Source organism: Lethenteron reissneri, chromosome 37 (genome assembly GCF_015708825.2).
Source record: "Lethenteron reissneri isolate LAM-NWPU_2019-01 chromosome 37, ASM1570882v1, whole genome shotgun sequence".
Taxonomy (NCBI): Eukaryota; Metazoa; Chordata; class Hyperoartia; order Petromyzontiformes; family Petromyzontidae; genus Lethenteron; species Lethenteron reissneri.
This window is the reverse complement of record NC_083815.1, coordinates 14,064,585-14,086,253: the sequence shown is the minus strand read 5'-3', so window position 1 is coordinate 14,086,253 and position 21,669 is coordinate 14,064,585. Positions and strand designations below refer to the sequence as shown.

Genomic DNA, 21,669 nt, shown 5'->3' with positions numbered 1-21,669 from the left:
AGTGGCTTCCTCATATTCATTAATAAACCTTAATTGGATAATAAATACACAATATGAAAAGCCTGAAGCCTAAGGCTTTAGAGGAGGCGCTGGCTATCTAGGCCTTGATAATTTTAAGTCAATAAACAAAGTAAATTAACCCTACATTTGAATAAATATCCTTACATTTGTATTATAATAAATATGTAATAAAGATCGTGGAAGCGACTTCTGGAATCCGGTCTTTATTTGTCTTTCGTTCACAACACTCCTGTCTTACTCCTTCACGCTGCTAACAGACAGCGTGAGAGGGAGAGAGAGAGAGACTCGCGCTGCCACGTGGCAGGCCTGACCCCCGCTCCAGCGTGGCCTCACCCTTCGTCCGTTCCAGATCTGACCACGAGTTGTCCGTCTCCACCCCTTTTAATACTCGGGTCACGTGGTACCTTTCCACCAGTCCTGGTTAACCTCCATGGAATCTTCCAGACTCCATCGTACGATCCCAGGACCACGCCCCTGACTCGTCCCCCCATTGGCTGTGGCTAAAGCCAGCAGATCCAATCATCTACTTACAGATGTCACCTTCCCATTACGTCAGGGCCACGCCCCTAGACTTCTCCCCAATGGCTATGGGCCAGGACCGGTAGAGCCAATCATCGTAACGAGGTGTGATCAATCAACCCCTCGGATATATCCTTACATTACATCACCCCCCCCCCCCCCTGGTGTAAAAAGTCAGCCGTCTCGGCTGAGAAAAGAGTGACGGCCCGAATCCTTTGAATAACATTTTAGGGCATCCATGACGCATTAACAAGGTAAGGGGAGTAGGGCGCCAACGCGCAGAGGAATTAAAACATTACAGACATAAAAACAACCGACGTACATTAGGGCGCCCCTGTAGCGCAGTAACACCAGGGCGACAGACCGCAAGGACAACAGTATTAGCGAAATGGGAGACTTCGACCGCGTATGCGACGCCGGACCCTTTCCTCCCCTCGCACGTGGTTGCCTCGCTGACTGTTCAGCAGGAGGTGGGTGCAGTGGAGAAGAAGAAGAATTTTCGGTGTCCCCTGTGGCTGGGACAGGCCCCGCTGGAGATGGAACGTCCGGGGTCTCGTCGTCCTTCAAAACCTGTGCGTCTGCGGGGGGTAGAACACGGCCCCACTGGGGATCAATCGACGAGGCAAGTGGCACATTCGGCACGCCAGACGCCGGCAGGTCAAGGGCCAGCATGCGGGTCAACAGAGGGCTTGAGCCGCGATGAGTGAACATACCAACGACGTTGGCCGTACTGGATGCGAACACTCTGGGGATTTCGATTTAAAGCTTTCGTGACTGCAGGGATCTATCTTCTTGGTTCTTTCGGTAAAGTCACGTAGAAGGGAAGTAATAAAATAATAGAAATAAAACATAATAAAATAAAATAATTCTCACAACGTTTCGGCTACAACGTAAGCAGCCGTCTTCAGGTGAAGAATGAGACACTACCAAGCTAGGAGCTTATATATACGCTGCGTTGGAGGTGCAAGAGCGCCTTAACAAAAAGAATGTGCATATGAAGAGGAATTTAGCATATTCATGGGAAATGCGTAGGAGGTGGGTGGGGGGGGGGGGGTTTCATAGTCATATTATGCCCATGCATTATGCAGGATCAACAGCACCAAGGGGGGGGGGTGCAGTAGCATTAACAAAGGAAAAGAATGTTAATAGTATGTAGCTGCAGTTACTAAACAACAACGTAGAAAACTAAAGTATAAACTACATAAAAAACTAAAGTATAAACTGCATAGCACCATCAGTATACTTACTATACTCTACAATAAGCTGAGTTACTAACAGCAAGCAATACATTACAATTCTACGTCGTAAAAATTATATAATATGCTTCCATCTAAACTTTATTCTCTTACATCACACGAGCATACACCGTACTATATACTGCCATAGATAAACCCAACATTAAATTATATACTGTATAAGGTATAGGGTGGTTTATAGCAATACCCTGGAGTCTATAAACTGAGTTGCAGCTGTGGTGACTGTTACATTGGGGAAACGAAACGTCATGTCTCTGATCGTGTCCGCGAGCACAAGTCAGATTTGAAACACGGCAAAATTGAGTCTTCCGCCGTTGCCGATCATTGCTGCAACGCGGTGGGCTCTCATGATATTGTTTTTTCAGAGACTAAAGTGTTCTGCAAATCCTCTGGCTACCATCAAAAGTTTGTACATGAAGCCATTCAGATATACAAACACAGACATAATTTCAACCGTGATGATGGGTACAAACTTAGTAATCATTGGAAAGATGTTATCAACCATGCAAAAAAGATTTAACTACACATTTTTGGACCATCTTATCTGACAGGCACTATTTTACTTTACCGAGTGTTAACATCCCTAGCGTTTAACAGTACTCTCTTTATTGTCAGCCAACACTGGTATAAACATGGGCATTTTCATTTATTTTCTATCATGTACATCCACAGTGACTTGCGCACAAACACATCCATGCCCACGCTCACGAGTACCCCCGTGCCCTCTTTTAGCTCCGCCCCCCCCCCTCCCGATACGTTCCATTCATTGGCTACCACATTCTGATAAGCTCCTCCCCCTCTCCTCCCCCTTAACTGTTATTTAAGAGCTTGCATCTTGAATCCCTCCCTCACTTGATGCAGAAAATCTGGCTGTGACGGTCCCACCTGATGACGGAGACTTGTGTTGCCTCCGAAACGTCGTGATTTTATTGTTTTATTTTTATTAATTTTAATTTTATTTTTTACCTACGTGACTTTACCGAAATAACTAAGAGTATGAATCCTTGCAGTCACGAAAGCTTCAAATCTATAATTAATACTGGTAATTGCTGGGGATGTCAACACTCGGTAAAGTAGAATAGTACCTGTCAGATAAGATGGTACAAATATGCGTGGTTAAATCTTTTTTACATGGTTAATGACATCTTTCCAATGATTACTCAGTTTGTACCCATCATCACGGTTGAAGTTATGTCTGTATTTGTATATCTGGATTGCTTCGTGCACAAACCTCTGATGGTATCCAGAAGGTTTGCAGAGCACCTTGGTCTCAGAAAAGACAATCTCATGAGAACCCACAGCGTTGTAGCAATGATCGGGAACGGCGGAAGACTTAATTTTGCCAGGTTTCAGATCTGACTTGTGCTCATGGACACGATCAGAGATATGACGTTTCGTTTCCCCAATGTAACAATCACCACAGATGCAACTCAGTTTATTGACTCCAGGGTATTGCAAGTCAGGAATGACATCCTTCACATATGGAATTAGATCACGGATTTTATGTACTGTACTGAATCGGACTTGGATCTTATGTTTGTTTAGAATTTTGGAGATCTTTTTGGTCACGCCTGCTATGTATGGCAACATGATAGTTTTGATCGGAGTTTCAAGTGGCTGTTTCTATATGTTGGGAGAAACAGCTTGGCGGATGGTGCGGTCAGAGTATCCGTTCATCCTGAGGGCCCGATGTACATGTCTTAATTCACTGGCCAGGTGGTGTTGCTCAGTAAAAACATAAGAGTATGAATCCTTGCAGTCACGAAAGCTTAAAATCTAGAATGTTGATGGCATGTTGATGAGCAAAATTGCTGATTAAGCAGCAGTTCTGCTGACAGATCCTCAACGTTGTAGAACTCGGAGTGCCATTGTGGAAACTGGAGGATTGCACGACATCAGAGCTGTAGGTGGCGATTCGTAGAGAGACCGAGCTCAAAACTCAGTCCACTGGTTGGATTACCTTCTCCGGGGGAGCCCGGGTACCAGCGAGACATGGACGTCTTTAATAAGATAATAAAGATGCTTAGACACACAGATCAAACGTTATTGTTCTATTGGAAACCAACATGGTTATTTATCTCAGTGTTAATAGCATACATCAATGTACATATTCACACTCAGAGATGGATGTTTTTAGTGAGATTGTTGGTTTTCTTTTTCACCAGAATGTTCTGTCGTGGTGACTCTGATCGTCTGGTTCGTAATGAGGTGGAACTACCTAACTGAACTACCAAGGCGATGTTTGTGATCGCGCCAGTGTTGAACACGAGATCAAATAAGGGAAATTTAACTTAAGTTCAGTAAACACTGACCAGCAGAATACATCTCTACGTTACTTTTATTATCAACGGTGCATTCCAACTTGTCACAAATAGGAACATAGTACAATGGGTCCCATGTGCATGATGTGTGCGTGCTACCACTTTACGTCTGCCAGCAACACGCTGCCCTCGCTGGCCCTTCACAGGCAGCTTGGCTCTACGCATTCCCATTCCAAAACACAGAGCCTCCCCAACTGTACCGTATGTTGAACTTCTTTCGCACTATACGTAGTCAACTGCGCTAATCCGAGGTGCGAATATACAGGCGTCAGGGTCTGGATCGAACCCACGATCTCCTGTATACCAGGCAAGGTAGTTCACATATCCCTTCCAATTACCTGCCCCGATTGTTCATCCCTACCTGGCACCTTTTTGTTGAGTCACAAAATACCTCCATGCTTCTACCTATGCCATCCCACAGTCAGAATATTTATACTGGAGGAACACGATGAGCTCTAAAGCTCTTTTTCACAGATGTCCATGCACCCCCACCCCTAATTTGCATCACCTGTTCATTATCCCAAATTCTCGTGCTTTCCCCTTATTCTATCGGTCGCAACATACTTCTTCAAGAGTATGCAGTCGCGAGAGTTTGTCAGTTGTATATAAAATGAATTAAAGTGAGATAACAGTGTTGCATTTTGATTTGTACGCAGATGCGATTGCCAAGCATATACTTGTCTTGCATGTGGATATACCATTTTACCCCTTCAACAAATGCACAAGCAAGTTTGAACCCCACTGTACTATGATTAGTCTCTGTTTAATCTTATTGAGTGGACTTGCGCTGTAGAGAGTTTACTATTTGGCAAAGATGTGTGTTTGTTAAGTGTTTTCCATTTCTCTTGTTATGATTTATATTTTCTTCCTTCCTGTACTTTATTTTGTTTGCTTTGCTTTTGTCACTTCCGAATTAGACTATCCTGGTATTTTGAGTGTTCACCTAGTTAAACAAAATAACATTAAAGGACAGTTGTGCTGTGCGGTCCCCAAAAGCTTTACAAAAACAATACCCCAATTTTCAGAATCGGCAGCTTAAATATTCTAGGAAAATCACATTTGCGCATTACAACGTGTGTGGGCCCTGGATGCTAAAGCGAGGAGTGGGAGTCTGTGGCTAGTGTCGGCCCTGCGGCGTTTGTGCCCGAAGTGGAGGAACAGCCATAGTTGCTGTGGTCGTTCTCGCAGATCTTGGGGCAGCCCTGGGGGTGGAGACGGAGGGAGAGATCAAGAGACACTGTTTGGCATGTGGGAACCCATCATAATAATTACACAGAAATAACGAAGTTCACTTGTCCAATAGAGCCTCATTTGTCGTCGCCACTTTTTCTTGCAGGAGACCCCTGCACTGGCATGTTTGGCCAATCTTATGGAATATTTTGCATGTTTAATTGACGAAAGCTGCAATGTAATGCTCAAATTTACATATATTAGTCATACATATTTTGCTTAAAAAACTGACGTCCAGAGCCCATGTCACTAAAAATTATGGATCTACTCTTCAGGAGAGAGCTACGAGCTTCCTTGCAGAGAAGGGTTCAGTCAAGTCTTTGGTGCACCATGCACAGCATCTCACAAGAGGCCTTGCGTGATGCAATGATGACATTTCGTACATAAAGAGTGAAATGTCAAAACATGTATTCTATTTAAATCTGAAAATATAAATAAACATATGGACCTAAATATGTGATCTGATAAATTTAAATAATTAATCTGAAACTCATCCCTGACGGATTCACACACTGCCAACATCTCAGGCTTACATGTGTGACATGAAATGGGTCACTATGAAGCATAGTCCTGGTTGCTGGCAGAGAAAGGGATCTGCGGTTGCAGAAGCCCTATCTGTCAGCAGGTCACGTAATAAGCAGAGAGAGGGATGTAAGGCAAAGGTGATCGAGGGGGCACGTGAGGTCAGCCCGGGAACCCACTAGTAGGTTCCAGAAGGGGGGCGTGGCCGGGGGCAGAGCGAGGCCACGACAGGAGGATAAAAGGGGACCCCGAGCAAGTGGAGTGGAATCCCGTCAGGCTGCTGGAGTCTTCATCACCGTCTTCACCTTCTCAGTGTTGTCAGTCAGGCAGTCTGTTAGCTGTCCTGACTGAAAGAGTAGTTACCCCTTGTACCCTGTGAAGGCTATAATATTCCTAGTGTCTCTGAGTGTATCACTACACATGTGTAAGACTTGCTGAAAGGCTGACCCTATTATTATAGATGTAATATTCTCCTGAGATGAATGTGGATATACTTCTTAGCAGCACTTGTGCTGTAGACACCGCAGAACTATCGAGGAACAGGCAGCTCCTGGTTTAATTCCATGTTCCTGGCTATGGTCAGAAGGCAGCTCCAAAAGTTAGGGTGTCCTGGGCTGGCATTGAAAAAACACAAATAGGTTACATGAGGTGTCCGGCTGGAATCGAATATGATTAGCAGGGCTGTCCATAGCGGGGTGTGCGGCAAATCCTAGCATGTGGGCCCCCCGACACCTTCAAGCTAAACCCCAAGTATTACATCTGACACTGTGATGGCAAAGAGCGGAGCCCCCCAATGCACGGGGCCCTGGGCGGTCACCCCGATTCGCTGTGTACCCCAAGAGACAGCTCTGCTGATTGGCCAGGGGATTTGAAGGGTAGAAGCCTGGGAATTTCAAAGGGTAAATTGGTGTGGGTTAAAAAAATAATTGAAAGGGGTTGGCTGGAAGTTAAGGGTCAGTTGAGGAAGACTCAATAATTACTTGCAAGAGCTATAAAGATGCACCGGTCAGTTATTGGGGTGCTTTTTATTATTGGATTCAAAGCACGCCTGAGAGTCCAGTCCTCGTGTATATCTTGCATTGTTTGGTAAAAAAATAAATCCTTACCTAAGATACGTGTCTGTCATTTCACAAGCACACACACCACGATTATATCGGTTGATCCATCAATAATCTAAATAATATGTTCAGAGAATCGCAGGATTTTCAGGGACATTGGATTCGGTTCAAACTAAGGATGTCCTGTAACCATGCAATTTTCAGTTATATTTGCCCGTTATGCAATCATATGCATTCCCCAAACACATGAAATATGCCAGTTGAACCTCCTCCACTCCATGTGGCTTTGCTGTATAGCAAGCCTAGCACATGTGCCACTGTGGCATCACAGTTTATTCGACACACCTGTACATAGTATTTTTTACACCAAAAATTCACTTATGAATGCTTGTTTACCCAGGAAAGCCACGCTTCAGTCTCGATACACATTTCAGTAGGGTCCTGTCAAGTTTTTGCAGTAGGAGCGATGATGCTATGCATACTCCCAATTGAGTAATTTGCAGGTCATTTTTCAGCATTGCAGTGTCTTTTTTAGCTAAAGGAGGACAGCCAGAAGAAACCCATGCTGAACAAGGGGATAATGTACAAACTCCACACAGAATTGTGCCCGATCCAGGAATCTAACCCAGGTCCTTCTTGCCGTGAGACGTAATTGTTGTGACTGCACCACCCTGCAGCCTAGCCTCGTATGCTTGTTCTCCTTTCACCTCCGAGCCGCCTCCATGGAGCGTGGTTCGTCTCTCTGCTTCTCGCTGCCAATGCCATCCACACCGAGAATCTGTGCGGCAGGAGCCTCCTGTGTAGAAGGACCCCTCAGTACTCTTGGGCTCGTGCCCTCCACACAGCTGGCTGGGCGACGCTGGGCACAGTGCCACGTGATGAGCTGAGGATGAAGTTGCAGGCAATCATGCAGGTAAGAAACCAGAGATGAGCAACTAGAAGCGGGCACATATCGACTGGCAACTGTGCAGAGAGGCAACCAAACCACCGACCTGGCACCTCAAGACAGTCAACATAGATACGTAATAGACAAGAAGGCACTGTTTTTATTGGCAAAATAAAATGTCAGGCTATAAACGAAATGGTTCTCCAAACTGTACACCAAATGGTTCTCTGGATCAACATTTTCATGGGACTGGTCTCAATCTCAAACGGCCTCACCAGCGACATATGACCCATTAATCAGAGCTTCTGTATCAGCTGGCCTTTTAAGAAAGAGTCAGAGGAAGCCATCCACAACCAGAAGGAGTCATCCACAATCGTAAAGAGCCATCCACTACGAGAAAGAGCCAACCTCAAGTACAGCAAAGTACAGCAGAGTACAGAAAAGCTGTAAAATCCATACACACAGAGTGAATGACAATAAATAATGTCCATGTAGGTGTTTGTGTTATGACCAGAGAGTCACCCACAATCTACGGAGACAGTGGATAAAGAGTTTATAAAGTGTTTTTGTACAGTACTCGATTTAATTCGACTGTTTGTGGAACTTATCTTATTGCCTTAAAGTGGAAATACTTCACAATGCATGGACATTGATTCTGGTTCAAGTTCAAGTTGAAGTTCATTTATTAGGTATAGCCCTGTGAGCCATTCGGCTCTTGAATCAGGTGCAACCGCAACAAACAAAAAACATGAACAAAAAAACATCTTAAAGTGAATATGTGACTGAGTGCAAACAGAAAATCCAAGAAAAGACAGCAAAATATTGCAGAAAAAACACCGTACACCAACGCTGTGTGCAAAAATCCCAGTGGGATGCAAGTCAAACAACAACAAGACAACTTAGATTAACTCTGTACTACAACAAACAAACATGGCTAAATCAATACACTTTTCGAAATCACCAAAATAAAGCCATGAAAGCAATGACACAGTGATCATAGGAACTGTGACGGAATTTTCACAATAAATGACATAAACAACATGTACTACCAAAACCCTGCAGCCATAGCTGGCTGCATGAGTCACTCCACAACAGCAGGAGCATCAATCGGAGTATTATAATTTTCCAATGCACCTTTAAGATCAGCACACTAAATCAAAACACAGGTCATACTTTGCAGCGATCATCCAGAGCGAAACTTTTATTTTAGGCCACTGAATAGAACTGGCAGCTAGGGGTGTACAACTCCTCTAGAGCAGTTTTGAGTGAAGATCTCATAGGTAGTGACTCAAGTTTCAATTTATTGGCAACAGCATTCCATACCCTGGGGGCATCAATAGCAAAGGCCCGTCCTCCAGTATATGTACGGCAATAGGGAATATGAAGCTGGTAAATAAGTGTAGACCTGAGGTCAAATTTGTTCTTTGAAACAGAGAGGAGATCCAGCAGATAATCTGCGGATTTTTTTGTAAGTACATCATGAATAAATAAGATCTGGTGCACAAGCCGTCGAACATTCAGAGATGTTAAGTTCGACCCAATGTAGAGATCACAGTGGTGAGTCCTATATGGGTCTTAAGGCCGAGTGATACATTGAGTCAAGCTTCTTCAGTACAGTACTTGGGGCTGATTTATACACGATGTCACAGTAATCAAGTAGAGGCAGTATGGTAGCATTTATCAATTCCAAACGGAACATAGGGGGGAAGCAGTGCTTGTGTCGATATAGAAAACCAATTTAAATTTTTGTCTTTTTCCCAATGTAATCAATGTGATCTTCGAAATTCAGTTTTACGTGACTTTACCGAAAGAACCAAGAATAAGGTGCAGTACTGCTTATTATCAAGGCTACTGTAAATGTGATTCAGAGAGTCTAATGCAGCAGATGTGGTGCTGTATTTTTTTCGGAACCCAGATTGTTTTAGATGTAATAGATTGTTGGCGGACAGGAAACTGCTAATTTGGTAGTTCAATAATTTTCAAAAAAATTTCATCAACGGGGACAAGATTGAGATAGGTCGGTAGTTATTTGGATCATCTTTAGGGCCCCCTTTGTGAAGTGGACGAACATAGGAATGTTTCCATTCTAGAGGAACTGATGCTTCTTTGATAGACAGGTTGAAAATATGGGCTATAGGTTTGTATATTAGGTGACCAACAGTTAGTATCTGCTCCGGTAAAGGAGGACCCTTTGAGGTAGGACAGTTGTTTCAGAACATTACTTTCGTGGATTGGCTGAAAACTAAATTCGCTTAATGTTTGGATAGGGGTGTAGGAATTTGCATGAGCAGGGGTGACTCCCAATACATTATAAAATAGGGTACCAGCTTCAGAAAAATGAAGGTTAAAATTGTCAACTATTTTTTGGGGATCTGAAAAATATTCCCCATTTCGGTTAAGCTCAACGGGCAGATTATCTGATTCGGATGCCTTTTCAATACATTTGATTGTTTTCCAGAAAGTCCTGGCATATCCATGTGATTCAAGGAGAGTGGAAGAAAAGTAGTCATTTTTGCATGCCGTATTTTATGACGCATCTATTCCTTAAAATCCTGTATTCTAGCCAGTCATTGACCCAAGCCTTGTCCCTAGTTTTCATGAGCTTTGTAATCAAAGGATCAAACCATGGTGGACGGTTGCCTTTAGTTTTAAATCTAACCAACGGAGCATGTTTGTTAAGAATTTGGAGAAACGTGTACCTGAAAGTCTCCCAAGCCGTAGTCAGGTTTGGGATATCACAGACCTTGTCAATATCCGAGTGGAAGCACATCATTAGTAAATGCCTGATTGCTGAAGTGTCTCATGGAGTGCTTCTCAACCAATTTAGGGGGGGGCTTTGGGTCAGGCTGATGATCTCACCTCAAAAATGAAGGAGTGATCACTAAGGTTATTACCCAGAACACCAGTCAGTGCGAAATTGTGAGGGGCATTTGTCAATAGGACGTCAAGCAGAGATGACTGTCCCGGATTTTTTAGGTTGGGTCTTGTGGGGACATTTATTAATTGAAACAGGTTAAATTCATCTGCAAAATTTGTGGCCATGGCCGGTGGGTTTAGCCAATTCCAATTTAGATCACCCATTAAGACTATTTCACCTTTAGGGAGGCCCCCACGAAGCTGGTGTTAGAAGCAAGACCCATTTGCGCATTACAATGCAGCTTTCGTCAATAAAACATGCAAAATATTCCGTAAGATTGGCCAAACATGCCAGTGCAGGGGTCTCCTGCAATACGAACCATCGCGGGCAATGCAACCGAGAGACCGATATTTTGTCATCCCCTCCAGCATGTCTGACTGGAGCTGGTGACAGAGATTTTAAAATGTTGTTTTCATTACAACATTGGCCCAAAAGCGTCCCTCTCTCACAAGGCCATCTCAGTGAGGGCAATGTTGGTGTGATTCGTAGTTGGATACAGCACCGGGGTGAATTTGCATAACTGGAAGTTGAATTGCCAAATCGATGCACGGGCGTAGCCCCGTTCCAGCTGGCATGTGAGATCACGGCTTTGAAAACCACGCTCCAAATGAGGACTTTGGCACAGGACTTGCATGGGAAGGACTTTGAATGCGTTGTGGAGACGAAGCATTTGATGTGCCAGCGCAGGCGAGCTGGTGAGAGACATCGACAATGTCATGGGAGAGCAAGGGCACCTGTCCATTTGGTCGGCAGAGCGCAGTGGCGATGTGCGAGCCCGTCTTAAACCGCGGCCACTCTGCCCACAACAAATCCGTGGGGGGGCAGGCACTGACCCCGCTGGCCCCTGCCCACACCTGCACACACACACGGGAGACAAACAGTCCCCGCGTATCCTCGAGCAGCACGTTGAGGCCAGTTCTGTTTGCGAGTAGCACCCATGAAGGCTGGCACGGTATATGAGGGGGTGGGTGGCCAGCATCACGCACCAGGTACTCATTGAAGACAATATCAACCTAGGGGACGCCCAGGACTGGTTCAAATATTCACCACTGTTGATGGCCATGAGCGGGAATCGAACTCGGGTTGCCAGGTTCGTAGCGCAGTGCACAAATCACTGCGCCCCCATTCCCCACTAAAGCGCGCGTACACACGCACACACACACGCGCACACACACACGCACACACGCACGTGCACACCCACACGCGCACACACACGCGCACACACACACACGCACACACACACAGGCGCGCACACACACACGCGCACACACACGCGCGCACACACACACACGCTCGCGTGTCCGTAGAGGCTGACATGCCACACCTGTGTGTGTCCGCACCACGCCGCCCAGAAACCCCCGTGTCACGAGTGCTGACGATCGCACATTGCACCAGACCCTCATTGAGGTGAGCACAGGAACAGGAGCCATCGCGGTGGTGATTTGGGACCTTAGTGGCGACCTTCGAATCATTGACTCACGCAGCATTCAGGAAACACTGCGTGTGTGTGTTTACATGCATGTGCACTGAGCAATAACATACGTGAAGTTGTGCAGTACAGAAACATTTCATTAACACAAATCATTCGCCTTCATTAATTACATCACGGCTGATTATTCTGGAAGTCTTACGCCACTGGTTGTTGCTACAAACGGCCCTTGTGTAACGCTGTAAATAGGGCAGGAGACGGTTGACGGAGGCAACACGTATTTATTTATAACACACTACAGTAACAGTCAGTTATACAGCCTAGGAACACAGCCTACGGCTAGCGTGCCTCACACCGGCTATGCTCTCAGGTCCTCCGGCTATGTATTTCCTACAGGAGGCTATCTGACCCGACCTAGCCAGGGTACGGGTCCCAACCACTGGCCCATCGGACCCGGCCCTGATAAGGACGTCGGGCCGGGGGTTCCCAGGGTCTCACCACTGAGCCACACAGAGTCCCGGCCCTGATAAGGGCGGCGGGGCTAGGGGTCCCAGGGTCCTACCTAGCTTGCTCCGTCTTCCTTCTTCACTGGCTCTTCTGCTCCAACAACTCCCCGAGCTCTCTCACGCACCGCCCTATATACCCAACTGCCCCCCGAGGGGCGGGGCTGTATGCGGACGTCGATGTAGCCACCCCACGCACGGACCATGATGTAGACACCGCAACGTAATGGCTTGCTACACCCCGGTACGTACCACCTCTACATCACCCCCCCCCCCCCCCCCCGCATAGCTCGCAGCCGGCCCGGCTGCAAAACCCCCTATTCAATAAAGAATACATCCAAAAGCAGAACCGTGTGTGTGCCCCGTAACAACAATAACACAACAATTAACAACAACAACCGAACGCCCCAATAGATAACCCAACCCTCCAACACTCAACAACAAGAACATATGTACAATGTCGAAATTTTTTTTTTAAAGCGACATCACGCCGTCCCGTGACCCGTGCCCGCGACCCCACACGTCCAGGAGAAGCGGGACATCTGGACAGTCAAAAGGGGCTGCTCCGACACGGGCAACCTGGCGGATCCGGCCGCACGTCACGAGAAGTGGCACAATTTAGCGCGAGTCCGCTTGGCCGGTCCGTCATACGGAACAGGGCATGCTTGTCCGACAGGCGGCCCAGGTAGCCCTGGAAGGCTCGGACCGGGTTCCCCGGCTCCACACGTGCTCCGGGGATCCGGCTGCTGGCGTTCGGAGGCCGTCAATTCCGAGGCACCTGGGAGCGGGTCAGTCAGAGACATGTGAGGATCAGGCGGCGGCATCCCATTCCCCGAGTCAACGGACACATCACATGCTCGGCCATTTGGACATGAAGGGAAGGTATGTGGTGCTGTGAAAGGTTTCAGTCGGGAGGGGTGAACATACCAACAACGCTTCCCCCACTTAATCCGAACACATTGGGGGCGCGCAACCCGCACAACCTCGACCGGTCCTCGCCATGGCCTCAGTAGTTTCGGGGACGTTGCCAATGGTGCCTGCGGGCAGTGCAACCAGGCCTTATCGCCCGGTTTCCACTCGTGCGTGTGTGTCCGCTGTGCACGCAACCGCTCGTTCGCCATCTGGCAAGATCTCGAGTTCAACGTCTCTGCTTCCCGTGCCTCGGCCAATTTAGAAATGTTAAATTTAATGTGATCAGCCACTTCTGACTTAGCACGGGGTTCGGAAATCCCCCTGGGCATCTATGGGCGGATCAGCGTCCCGGCCATACATAAGAAAGAAGGGAGAAAACCCTGTCGCCGCGTGGGGAGCCATCCTGTAAGCGGTGAGGACACCTGGAATCTGTAAATCCCAATCCACTTGAGCTTCGCACACCTGATGGCACAACATGGACGTAATCGTCCTGTGGAGCCGCTCCACCATCCCATCAGTCTGTGGGTGGTACGGGGAGGTACGCACCTTTTTAGTGCCCAAAAGGTCGCACACCTCCCGTAATAAAACGCCCGAAATTTTTTTCCCCTGGTCGGTCAGCAACCGCTCCGGTGCACCTTTGTCCAAGACATAGCCCTGGACAAAGGCCTCGGCAATGGCCGCTGCCAACTGGTTGGCAAGTGGCCTGGCCATGGGCCATCGAGTGAAATATTCCACGCCAACCAGCAGGTACTTGTTACCCCTAGGTGTCACCGGGAAGGACCCCAAAATATCAAGCACAACAAGTTCATTGATGCGCTGTCCTGAATAGATTGCAACGGTGGGTTAGCCGCAATGGGAGGCGGTTTCCATTGGGCGCACTGCACACACCCTTTGAGAATGGTGGACACATCCCTCGCCATACCCGGCCAATAGTAATCACGCTGGAGCAGAGCAAGGTTTTGTGAAATCCCAAATGTAACAGTTGTTCATGAGCGACCAGAACAACCCTACCCCGCACAGCAGATGGCACAACAAGCCTATGGCATAGGGACGTACCGTCCCAATTCATAAGGAGGCCCTGTTTCACTACCCATGAGTCGACGCCAACTGCACCCTTATCGGAACCATTTGCCTTGCGACGCAGCGCGAGCAGGGATGCGTCGACCATTTGGAAGCGGCCCCACTCAACGAGGGACAATTTGAGCAAAGAATCCCCACCCGTCGGAGAGAAGGGAATCTCGGGTTGCGGTGCATTGGCCGCGGCGGCCAGAGCTGCCGGAGGGACGACAGTCTGGGGTTTGCAACGTCCCGATCCCTAAAGACACGCACATTCCGTACTTGGTGACAACCGCGACAGGGCATCCGCGTTGGTATGGCGAACACCCTTACGGTAAGTAGTTGTGAATTGATAGTCCTGGAGGACCTCCAACCATCGGGACAACTGGCCCGATGGCTGGTCAATGCGAAGCGCGTATTGAAGCGCCGCATGGTCTGTACGGACAGTGAAGTGTCGGCCGTAGAGATACGGTCGAAACTGTTGGATAAAAACCACAATAGCCAGTAACTCGCGACAGGTCACGCAGTACCTCTGTTCTGCCGGCGACAAAACCCTGCTACCATAGGCGACAACGTGTTCGACACCCCCGATCACCTGTGAGAGTACTCCACCAATGCCTGTGTTACTGGCGTCCGTGTCAAGTAAAAACGGCTCAGTGAAATCAGAGTAACACAAGGGCGGAACACTCACCAAGGCGTCACGAAGGGAGCGAAAAGCGGCTTCTTCCTCCAGCCCCCAGCGAAACTTCACACCTTTTGCCGTCAAAGCGTGCAGGGGTTTGGCTATGGTGGCAAACTGTTCGACAAAACGCCGGTAATAGGAGGCAAACCCAATAAAACTACGGACCTCGCTCACCGAAGTGGGCGTCGGCCAAGAACTGACACAATGTGTCTTAGCGGGATCAGTGGAGATACCCGAACGGCCGACGATGTGCCCTAAGTACCGCACTGATTCTCAGAGTAAGTGGCACTTTTGTGGCTTAAACTTCAATTTGGCGGATCGCATCCTGAGGAACACTGCCCTCAAACGTTGGAGGTGCTCCTCGAACGTTCTACTGAAGACGATGACGTCATCCAGGTAAATTAAACAGGTATCCCATTGAAGGCCGGACAAAACCAATTCCATTAACCTCTGGAACGTTGCGGGAGCTGAATGGAGTCCCATGGGCAACCGATTGAACTGAAATAAGCCCACAGGTGTCCAAAACGCGGTCTTGGGTTTCTTGTCAAGGGGGAGTTGCCAGAATCCCGATAGCAGGTCCAATGTGGAAAAATACCGTGCCCCCGCTAAAGCATCCAAGGATTCGTCCATCCTGGGGAGCGAATATGCGTCAGCCACCGAGATCTTATTAAGGCGAAGGAAATCAATGCAAAACCTCAGGGACCCATCGTGTTTTTTCACAAGTATGATGGGAGCCCCCCATGGACTGGATGAGGGCGAAATGATGTCCGCAGACAACATGTCATTAACAGCTGATTTCACATGTTCCTTCTCGGCTGAGCTCAGCCGGAAGGGATTTTGCCGAATGGGGGCAGCGTCACCCGTGTCAATGTGGTGACGTAATAGGTCAGTGCAACCAATATCATATTTGTGCTTGCTGAAAACGTCCGAAAATTCGACCAACAGGGCGCGTAATGACGCCAGCTGTGAACTAGATAAGTCACTGGATCCAGAACACAGTGAATCCAACCACCCCTGATCACCCCCTGATTTCAGATGCGGAGCCGGAGCAGTATCAACATGCGCTATCAGCGGCTCTCCCACGGGCACCGGTGCTGCATGAGCGAGCACGGTACCCTGTGGAATCACAGCTGCATGTGACCCCGCATTTAAAACCACAACAAAGGGGTCTCTGTCCCCCCGCACCACCGTCTGAGCCAACGCCAAATCCAAACCCCTGAGAGCTGCGTTAGACGGGGCTAACAGTACACCATGCTCCATCATACCCACCCCAAGAGATTTCCGCAAGCGTAGGGGCACTAACATCTGTGACCCCGGCGGTACGCGCCGTCACACAGGCCATGCGTAGATTGCTAGGGAAGGACAAAAATGCTATGCGGCGGCCCGAGGGGAGTTCGATGCAACCCTGATCAATGAGGATCTTGATCGGCATTTTAGCTAGAAAGTCCGTTCCCAATAAACATGGGACCGCAAGAGACGATGAGACCAAGACAGGTCCCGACAATTTAATATCCCCAATGCAAATACCCGCCCGGATCTGACCCACAATACCCAAGGATCCTCCATTTGCCGCATAACATGGAACGTCTACCGGGAGTAAGGGTCGACATTGAATGGGAAGCATATTGTAAATAAGATCAGAAATGATCGTTGCCGACGCCCCCGTGTCGACCAAAACCCGAACCTCAACACCCTCGATCGACCCAGTAACCACGGACGAACCAGCCGACACAGCCACCACCCTATGGGCCAGCTCAGACCATTGGCCTGGTCCGAGCTCCCGTACGAACCCCCCTCCCCGCACTGAACCGGCACCCGAATGCCGTGGCCCATCAGGCGTGGCGCGGTGACTCGTGTGCAACGTGTGAGTGGGCCGAGCATGTGTGTTGCCGCGACTTGCCGGAGACTGTTGGGACGACTTGGGACCTTGGGCGTCATCCAGCCGAGATCCTGTAGCGCATTGACGTGGAGCCCGGAACCCAGAAGCAATGTGGCCTCGAAGATTCGTTGCCGATCATTGCTACAACTCTGTGGGCTCTCATGAAATTGTCTTTTCCGAGACCAAGGTGCTCTGCAAACCTCCTGGCTACTATCAAAGGTTTGTACACGAAGCCATACAAATATACAAACACAGACATAATTTCAACCATGATGATGGTTACAAACTGAGTAATCATTGGAAAGATGTGATTAACCATGCAAAAAATATTTACCTACACTTATTTGGACCATCTTATTTGACAGAAAACTATTACAGGTTACTGATAGACAGCCAGTTTTGTTTTACCATGTTTAGCTTTCTACCAGGTTAAGCTTTCTTTTTTCACACTTTTGTTATGTAGGCCAGGCGTAGTCACAAACCGAACCTCTCCATAATAAAGGCTCAGTCTTTTGTTATGCAGTCTATTCATAGTCTCAAGCCGCACCTTTAATCAATGGAAAGATGTGATTAACCATGCAAAAAAAAGATTTAACTACACTTATTTGGACCATCTTATTTGACAGAAAACTATTGCAGGTTACTAATGGACAGCCAGTTTTGTTTAATCAGGTTTAGCTTTCTACCAGGTTTAGCTTTCTTTTTTCACACTTTTGTTATGTAGGCTAGGCGTAGTCACAAACCTAACCTCTCCATAATAAAGGATCAGTCTTTTGTTATGCAGTCTATTCATAGTCTCAAACCGCACCTTACCATAATAATAAAAAGTGGGCCAGTCCTGGCCCTTCACCCCCCCCCCTCAACCATTATATATACGGAGTGGTATCTCCTGTAATCTCTCATTTACTTGATACAGCTGTCGGGCTGTGACGGTTCCACCTGAAGACGGAAGCTTGTGTTGCCTCCGAAACGTCGTGATTTTTATTTTATTTTACTTTAATGAATTTAAATTTTTTACCTACGTAACTTTACCGAAAAAACCTAAGAATATGAATAAGAATATGTGGCCTCGAAGGCCGCAAGTTGTAACATGTGACGAGAGCCGTCGCTGATTTCGGTTGCTCCAGCTTGCGTGGCGTTCGCAGGGGCGACCGACCTCCAGACCTCCAGTCCCCCGACCGTGCCGTGGCGAAGACCTCCTCCTGTGATAGAGCGCCTTGGGGTTCGCTGGGCGGCGAGGCTGAGGCAGAAGCTGAGGCTGAGGCACAGACAACGACAGGCCGTTTCTGTTTAAGAACTTCGTGAGCGTGAATGCTCGTAGCAACTCGCAATGAGCATATATCTACCTCATCTGCCACGTTGATAGGAACACCCAAGTCCTGCGCCAATGCCAAAAGCTGCTCCGTGACCATTGCGTCTTTGCCTTCTTCGTCCATGCGAGGAAAAGCAGGCGTCAGCGAGAGCCAGAAGTGCAGTGCGGTAGGCGAGAGGAGTTTCCGTCTCCCCTTTACGGCGAGCGTAGAAGTGGTGGCGACAGGCAGACGGCGGTCCATAGACCCTGGCCATCAGGTGAAGCGCAGCATGGAGTGTGGAGCGGCCAGACCTTGGAGTCGACCTGAAGGTGGCCAGAGCGTCATCATCCAGAGTCGCTGGTAGCGCACGCAGTGCCTCAGCATCGGTCCACCCCGACATCTCTTGGTGAGCGAGGAACATCCGTTGAGAGGCTCCCCAGTCGCCTCCCTCAGCTTGAAAGGCCGTCAACGCGGGCAGTCGCTGTTGGAATGCCTGCCCTTCTCCCGGCTGCTGATGTTTCCGTGCAGCGCCGTCACCCAGGGAAATGGCGGCCCCTTCCACGGGTTGGTCGTGGCGACATCTGTAGCGTATCGATGACGTGGGAGGCGGTGACTAGAACCCCTCCCTCACGTGGTGCTCTCGGTCTCTGCCAGTCAACGAACTGGGCGGAAAAATGGCGCCAAATTCAGAGTCCGTGGCGGGAGCCTGATTTTGGCGCCAATCCTTGCGTTGCGGCGTTCTGCTGGTGCGAGCCGGCGCTTGGCGCCAATTCTCTCCATTGGCACCAGCCTCCCCTCCTCCAGATGCAGTAATCTCTACCAGTATGGAGGCAGCGGCGAGCAGCAACTCAGCCAGGCGGGAGTGAGCATCCTGGAGCCCACCCCCGAGCTGCAGCGGTGTGTCAGGTGGCCGCGATGGGTGCTGCAGCATCGGCACCACCTCTGATTCCCCGTGCGAGGCCTGCTGACTCGTCTCCTCCTGGTTGTCACCCTGGTCCGGCCCGTGAGTACGAACTGTCTTCCTGGTATCCATCACGTGAAGACAGTTTCACTTCTGACTCCAGTTGTAACAGTGTAAATAGTGCAGGAGACGGTTGACGGAGGCAACACGTATTTATTTATAACACACTACAGTAACAGTCAGCTATACAGCCTAGGAACACAGCCTACGGCTAGCGTGCCTGACACCGGCTACGCTCTCAGGTCCTCCGGCTATGTATTTCCTAGAGGAGGCTATCTGACCCGACCTAGCCAGGGTACGGGTCCCAACCACTGACCCATCGGACCCGGCCCTGATAAGGACGTCGGGCCGGGGGTTCCCAGGGTCTCACAACTGAACCACACAGAGTCCCGGCCCTGATAAGGGCGGCGGGGCTAGGGGTCCCAGGGTCCTACCTAGCTTGCTCCGTCTTCCTTTTTCACTGGCTCTTCTGCTCCAACGACTCCCCGAGCTCTCTCGCGCACCGCCCTATATACCCAACTGCCCCCCGAGGGGCGGGGCTGTATGCGGACGTCGATGTAGACACCCCACGCATGGACCGTGACGTAGACACCGCAACGTAATGGCTTGCTACACCCCGGTACGTACCACCTCTACACTTGTACAGGCTCTGGGGTTCCCACAAGTTTCCACTCTGGACCCAGTCCTTCTCCGGATAAGGATAATGGAGGGAACTACAGAGAGCTCCGTGTGCAGGATTGGAGAGGCCACGCGAGGCCACATCATGACACCACGAGACACATTCAGGAGCGGTCAGTTTCCACCTTTTCTTGACCATATCCTGCCATTCCTCACTCTAGGGTTAGGGTTTGACTATGGTTATGGATTTTGGTTGGGATGAGTTCAGTTTGGGGTGGGGATGTTTGGCCAGTTGTAATGACTGATTTGCACATGGGGGGAATCCGGAATTCCCGGAGAAACCCCATACATATCAACTAAATTATTTTATTTTACCACGTAAGGCCCATTGAGCTGGATAGCTCTTTTTCAGAAGCGACCTGGCCACAGATTATAGCTCGATAAAGTGACTTATCATGGTTAAATTTACGTCAACCAAATATTCTACACGTATGTTGATTCTAAATGTGGAGGGAAAAACCGGAGGACATGACCACAGAGAGAATATGCAAACTACAAATACACAGGCATCAGGGTCAGAGGAGAGAAGTCATGAGCTCCTGCATACCAGGCAAGGTAATTAACATCTTGCCACCTTGGCGCCGTCAATTTGGGGGGGTGACATTCCAAGGTTCACAGATGGGATCATGACCACTCTGGCTGCACTGAGTCAGAAATTCGGCCAGTGATCCACCAGCGCTGGATCGCGGGTCGCCGCTTGTCCGAGCGAGCGCCGCGCCTCACCGTGATAGCCACGCCGGGCGGCAGGCGCAGCTCATGGGGGAAGCGATAGATGGCAATTGGGGTCCCCCTCGGCTGGCAGCTGCCTCCCCCCGCCGTGTGGAGCTGCTGCAGGAGGCACCCGCCCAGCTCCTCGCTGTGCCGCGCGCTTGAGTTGAGCACCTGCACGAAGCGGCCGCTCGGACCGACCTCCACGACCTGCAGCCAGCTGGAGACATGCACACACGCAAGCTGTCACGCATGCTCGCTCACTCTCAAACACGCACACTCGCTTTCACGCAACCTAGCTCTCACGCACGCTCGCTCTCACGCACGCTCGCTCTCACGCACGCTCGCTCTCACGCATGCTCGCTCTTACGCACGTACGTTCACTCTCACGCATGCTCATTCTCACGCTCGTTCGCTCACTCACTCTCACGCTCGCTCGCTCTCAAGCAGGCTCACTCGCTCTCACGCATGATCGGTCGCTCTTACGTTCCTTGCTCTCATGCACGCTTACTCTCACGCAAGCTCTCTCTCATGCATGGTCGCTCTCACACTCGCTCACTTTCACGCAAGCTCTCTCTCATGCACGCTCGCTCTCACGCACGCTCACTCTCACGCATGCTCGCTCTCATGCTCGCTCACTCGCTCTCATGCAAGCTTGGTCGCTCTCACGCACGCTCGCTCGCTCTCACACATTCTCGCTCTCATGCTCGCTCACTCGCTCTCACGCACGCTCACTCGCTCTCACGCACGCTCGCTCTAATGCAAGCTTGGTCGCTCTCACGCACGCTCGCTCCCAAGCACACTCGCTCGCTTTTACGCACACTCACTCTCATGCTCGC

General features: G+C 49.2%; 1 protein-coding gene across 3 annotated transcripts in view; it reads right to left on the bottom strand.

Annotated features, from left to right (window-relative positions):
- Positions 1–253: 253 nt before the first annotated feature.
- Positions 254–21,669, bottom strand: part of LOC133351494 (lamin-B2-like) — a 67,661-nt gene continuing 46,245 nt past the window's right edge. Inside the window, exons 8-11 of one of the 3 annotated variants that reach the window (XM_061566750.1) lie at positions 20,846–21,050; positions 11,465–11,584; positions 7,635–7,810; positions 254–1,118 (exon numbers count right to left, since the gene is read on the bottom strand). In XM_061566750.1, the coding sequence (XP_061422734.1) occupies positions 1,001–1,118; positions 7,635–7,810; positions 11,465–11,584; positions 20,846–21,050 (619 nt within the window). In that variant the 3' untranslated portion in view covers positions 254–1,000. Of the gene's footprint in view, positions 1,119–3,794; positions 5,320–7,634; positions 7,811–11,464; positions 11,585–20,845; positions 21,051–21,669 lie in introns of those variants that run through there. The other 2 variants (XM_061566751.1, XM_061566752.1) reach the window with 2 other exon arrangements.